Source organism: Salarias fasciatus, chromosome 23, assembly GCF_902148845.1.
Source record: "Salarias fasciatus chromosome 23, fSalaFa1.1, whole genome shotgun sequence".
Lineage (NCBI taxonomy): Eukaryota > Metazoa > Chordata > Actinopteri > Blenniiformes > Blenniidae > Salarias > Salarias fasciatus.
Genome location: NC_043766.1, coordinates 13,575,464 through 13,581,519, shown reverse-complemented (window position 1 = coordinate 13,581,519; position 6,056 = coordinate 13,575,464). Strand labels below are relative to the sequence as shown.

The following is a 6,056-nucleotide window of genomic DNA, read 5'->3' as shown; positions in this document are numbered from 1 at the left end:
TTTTGCAGATGTGCACAATATCACCAAGCAGTTACAACATTGAAAAAGCCGCAAAGGTAAGAGAAAGTGTCCAAATAGAAAATACCACAAATCTAGGATAACAAAAATTTTAATTATCTCTACATGATCTTCACTGTAACCTACAGACTATAGCAGAAACAAAAGGGGAATTAGCAACAGCCATAATTTCCAGTTTGTAACTGTGATTGGCTGCTTGTCAGCAGTTTTTTTTGTTATTATAATTTTTTTTTTTTTTTTTTTTTTACAAAACAATACAGACGCCTCTGTTAGGAGTCCCTCTATCTCCCTGATGCCCATGATGTAAGGAGTTGCAGATGCTAAAGAGAGCAGGTAATGCAGGCAAAAGCAATGAACAGCTAGTCTTTCCTACAGAGACGCACTTACATGGATCAATGACAGCTGTAAAGCCTTACCTCATAACATTTACTTCAGTGGGAGCCTTATTATTTGAAGAATTAGGATATAACCTACTCTACAGCTAAATCAACCAAATGTGCCAGATCATACGTACTTATTCTATAATACATTTGTGTGCAACTGTACTGCTACTCTAAAGCGTGCAAGGACAAATCTATCAATGATAAGCAAAAACAAACTCACAATGTACAAAAGCTATATTAAGGTGGTCTTGAAAACCTTCTTATGAACATGTACTTGAAAATTTGTTTATTTTTGCTCGCTGAATTCGACGCAAAATGTTTACACAATCTTCTTGCTCTTGTGTGTCCATCGATACACTTCATTTTAGGGAAAAGTTGCCTCCTGAATTTAATGTTTGTGACAGAGACAGAGAAAACCGGGAGTAACGTGGCTAAAAGTGAACCAGACAACAGTGACAACAGAGCAACAAAACAATGGTGGCCGTGAGAGGCACCTTTCAAAGGGCCAGTTTTTACGTCAACTCAGAACTTTTACTTAAGTGAAAAGACTGATTCTGTATTTGCACATTTGAAAGGTTGTTTTTCTTTTTAATTTGCTAGCTCAGCTCTGCTTGAACATGCTCAACTGTAAATATGTCCACTACAGAACAAGCAATACAGATACATATGTTTGATACTTTTCTGCTAAGCCCAAATTTTCAAAGTGTCAACAGCAGGACCACCAGGCTGAGGAACAGCTTCTTTCTGGAAGCTGTTAGACTGTTGAACTCTGGTGGTGCCCAGTAGTTCTGCATCCTTGACAACTTGCAATGACATTACCCCCTATTTTCATGTTCACTGTTTTAAATGCTGAATATATTGTTTTCCTTGTTTTATTGTGTCTATTTATATTACCTCCATCCCATTCTATATTTCCTCCTATGTAATTCTATTTACCGGGCTTCAAGTACAGAATTTCATACTATGCCATGTAACACTGCACTGCTATGACAATAAAGAAACCTCAAATTTAATTGCTTCAGATCTAACTATAGAGATAAATCAAACAAAATCTAGAATTGCAATTATTACAAAAGCCTGAAATGTTTCCACTGCATGACGGAGTAAATAAACAAAGGCACAGTTCACAAAAGCAATCCACATTAAACTCATGAATGCCTGCCATTCTTCATTACAACAGCTAGCGTGCACGCGCTCACACACACACACACACACACACACACACACAGGACATTATTAATACAGGTATGCCACACTGCATCAATCATTACAGTGCTATGTCTTCCTTATTGCATGTGACATGGTGATATCTGCTGTAAGAATTGTGGGTAAACTAGCCTACCTGGTCACAAAGTAAAACTGAGAAGGGTGAAAACTATTAGAACATACATGCCAAATGATCACAAAACCTCCCGAAGCACAATACATGAAGCACTTTATTTCTCAAGGTGACCTGAATAAAAATAAAATACCAGCCTATGTGTATTGAAACCAAAACACCATCAGTTTCTTCCTGGAGACAAAAAAAGCATCCTAAATAACCAGCTCCTTCAGGTGGCTTTCTGACAATCTTAGCCCTTATGTCGTCTCACCCTAATCAGGAAGTTCAGTGTGTTTTTCATGTCAGCTGTCTGTTAAAGCCAGCAGGTTAGTCTGTGAGCCTTCCCTTGGGGCACTGTTTGGATAAACGTGCCATTCCACTTCTTCATAGCTCACCTGCTTAGTTTTGCTCAATTCCTGCACACCAATGGTATCGTAATTATGAGGTTTAATGCCATGGACTCTCAAAAAATAGAGAATAAAGACTCATATGATTGCTATCCTTTTTAAGATGTAAACAAGAACGTCCATAAGAGGGGATGTGGGAATAAAATGTCAATTTCTTTACCAAACTGGGCATATTTATCCTTTAATCCACACTGAAAACTTCTAGCTTCAAGTATACCAAGTGAAGAGCAATGTATCCCAGGCAAGTACAGTGATACTTGAAAATACAAAGACGAGTAATAAGACAGAATATTATCCCTAACATAGCACTGCCAGCATGCTACAATAACGCTCAATGAAGCCAGACAGCACGACGCAGAAAAGACTCCAATTTAAAATGAACCTGTCAATTCTGAACAACAATCACAATTCGTACACATAGTACCAAACACAAACATCCGTGGACAGAGTGGACTGCCAATTTTTTTCCTATACCTGCTTTTTAAAGCTTACGTTGACGAATGCTAATGGCTAACAGGCAAGTGGATACTGCCTAACAGCTGTCTTTCAACATTGGCGTCGGCTGATCCACAATCGGTCGCTTCCTCTAGTTTTCAGTATTGTTCTCCTACTTGGGAAGACAAACAGCGAATAAACGTATGTATTAGCATATACCGTCTGTGTCTCTGGAGGAGCTACAGCTATCCCCAGACTAGCTTGATCGACGGCGGACAAGGCCAGATACTCCACGGCTGCGACGATTAGGAAGCGCAAGTTGTCTCCATTTTTTTCGTTCAATCGTAGCCAATTTGTTTCTGTAAAGTTGCAGCCCGGAACGTGAAAATGTAATATCAGGGCCACATTTGAGCTGAGATGGATATTTTGGCGTTAAGTCAAGATATTACAAGGCTTCTGCCTGGAATTAAACCGAGCTGGGCACCGAGCAAAAACACGGTTCCTCCTACCCCTTGTAAAAAAAAAAAAAAAAAAAAAAAAAAAAATGAAATCGATGTAACATCAACTAATCCGTTACCAACACAGTAGTTTTCTGTTCAAAATAAGCACATCCTATCAATCGAACAAATTGAGCAAGGTAAAGCGGGACATACATAAAATATTCATTGATTGTCATCCATGCTACACATACCTGGCTAGTTAGTAAACGCTTTAAATGGGAAATAACATCCCAAGCGACATGATTAACAACGTTATCGACCGCAGAGACCACATTATAAATTGGATGACGGATTCACCTGTGAATGCTGTTTTTCAGGGCAGATTCCCGCTACAGCCATTACCCGAAGCACTGCCGGGCAACTCCTTAATCCTAAACAAGCGACTGCACACGGACGGCAGCAGCCTGGGATCTCTCAGCTCTCACAGGCTAGCCATTTAGCAAGTTAGCATACGAAACAAGCGGCGAAAGCGCTAATCTGCCTCGACGCGGTGTATTCGCCGGGAAAAACACGCACTCACGCACAGACACGCTGCATACAGATTCCAGTCACATTAAAGACAACTTGTTACCTGCAAAGGTTTGCTATCGCCAGGCAGAGGGCGTCATGGTTGTGCGTCTTTCTTAGCCTTCCTCGGTCGGGTTCTTGTGTCCGAAGTTGCTACGATTTCACTGTTGTCTCTTTAAGCCTCCCCAGCTGCGCAGCTCTGCGCAACGAAACTACCGCAACAGGTTTTGGTGAATAGCGGCGATAGGAGGCGTGCATGGCCCACACGCCACTGTGCTCCAGACTGTGTTTTCTCTGGTAAAATTTGAGATTTTTATATGGCTGCTGAGTCCAGGTGGGCTGGGGTTAAGCAAACAGCTGTACCCTGCAGAACATGTTCAACACGGATCTCCGTGTTTAAATCCTGAAGACTGCAACTGCGAAGTACAAACAGTTCACAACAAATACAAGGACTGCATTGAGGTAGGTTATAAGGTCAGAGAGCCCAGGGAAGTGCACAGAAGCCCCTACAGTAACACGTTACTTTGTCCTTTAGTTCCAATACTTTGCATGGCAGCGAGGAAGTCATTTTATATTTGAAGCCATTGAAATCACTGAAATAATGTTTTCACTTTGCTAATGACTAATGATGGCCATTTCAAAACCAGAAGATGTTATATGTATCAATTGCATCGAGGTGACGTGTAATGTCCAAACCCTAATGTCTGTCATATGATGATCTTCTTGCATTTGTCTGTGGTATCTTTGCTTCGTATCTTTTTGTATTACTTTGTGTTACGTTGCACTTTTGTATCTAATTTGTATTAATTTTGCTTATTTTGGTCTTAGCTTTTTATTTGAATATGTTTGTTTTGTTTCTCTTTTGGCATGTATTATTATTATATTATTATATTATTATATTATTATTTTATTATTAAAAACACTAAGCAACTCTCGAGAGAGAAAAAGAGATTATATACAGATGCCACAATTTTACATGATAAGCTATAGTAACCTCATGAAATTTATATTTCTGGGGGTACAGTCATATTTGTGTTATTTTTTATTGTTTGCCCATCTGAATATCAGAATGAGCGTGAACGGTATTGCATGCTACTAATAGTTTTTGCAATTTTGTGCATTAGTCTTTCACATTCATAAGCCATAAAATCAATGAAACAAGTAAAGCAGAAGGTGCAAAATTATTATTTCATATTGCAATGTTCCAGAACTCAGCTACAGTGAAAAATCTTTCTCAAGGCAAAGTTTGTTTATTTGTTTTACATTATTTTTGCTAACTATCACTTGGCAGTGCAGCCAGACACATGAAACTGAAGGCAACAGTTGTTTAAATGTGTGTGGTGTTTAGGGTGTTTGTGTCCAAATATGACTGCACTTTTTCAATGCTCAGCAAAAAATTCTGAAAACTCTGAATCATAACAAAGCAGATTCAAATTATACTGTGAAAACTAAAAGACACTTCTGCAATAAAACAGCTGTGCAGTTTTTCCTCTTATCTGACAGAGAGATGCTCAGCTGTGGTCGCAATAGAAATCACACATTTTATGAACTGTGTGGTGTCATGTTCATCTCCCACACAAAGCCACCCTTCAGACGCACAGGGTGTTCGTGAGTCCATCTCAGTTAGAGCCCCAGGTTCGGGTGATGTACCGGTTTGCTGGAGAAAGCTGCATGAAGAGAAAGGCTGCAGTTTTTTGTAAGAGATGATGATGGAGGGATTCCCAAGGTGGAGCTGCGCTGCTGCTGCTGCTGCTGGTGCTGGTGGTGGTGCTGCTGCTGTTGGTCCTGCTGCTGTATGATGGGCCAAAACAGAGGGGGAAGGGCAAGCTCAGCCGACAGCACTCCCACAACAGGCTGATGAGGAGGGTGCTTGTGACGCTCTCCCGCCATGAAGGGAAGAAGCAACGGAGAGTGAAGAAGTGGTGGGGGCAACGGGAAGGATCAGAGTCTGACTCCTTGTTTTTATCAATGAAAGGAGGAGGGCCGGCAGGAGGAAGAGGAGGAGGAGGGCCATTTCTGTCAGTGCATGATGTGGGAATGTCTTGTCTTTCAATCCTGACATCTTCCTTTCCTGTCCTGCTGTGACATGCAGCTTCTTCCACACTGTTCTCTTTTGATAGAGGTGAGCATCTCTGACCTTTGCGATACTTTGCACGCCTATTCTTGAACCACACCTGGATTAGGATTGAGGAAGACATTCATGTTTATACTACAAGCAACTTACACACAGAGCAATAAGAAACTGGAATCCAATTTTAAAATAAGAATATAGACGAACGGACAGACAACAGACAGACATGATATGATCTGAAATTCTCACACCTCATATTTTCTTCACAATAGATCCCCAAAACATACAAAACACACCCCAAAAATGGCTTGAAAGGCTAAAACGCTGAAGGCATCTCTCAAAACTGAAATATATGTAGAGGTTGAAAAGCTCTTTTGAAATCACCCACATGAAAGGAATGATGATTTTACGTGA

General features: G+C 40.4%; 1 protein-coding gene across 1 annotated transcript in view; it reads left to right on the top strand.

Moving 5' to 3' along the window:
• The first annotated feature begins 4,640 nt into the window (after positions 1-4,640).
• Positions 4,641-6,056, top strand: part of LOC115382025 (tRNA modification GTPase GTPBP3, mitochondrial-like) — a 16,802-nt gene continuing 15,386 nt past the window's right edge. Inside the window, 1 exon segment of the mRNA XM_030083670.1 lies at positions 4,641-4,653. Coding sequence (XP_029939530.1) covers positions 4,641-4,653 — 13 coding nt within the window.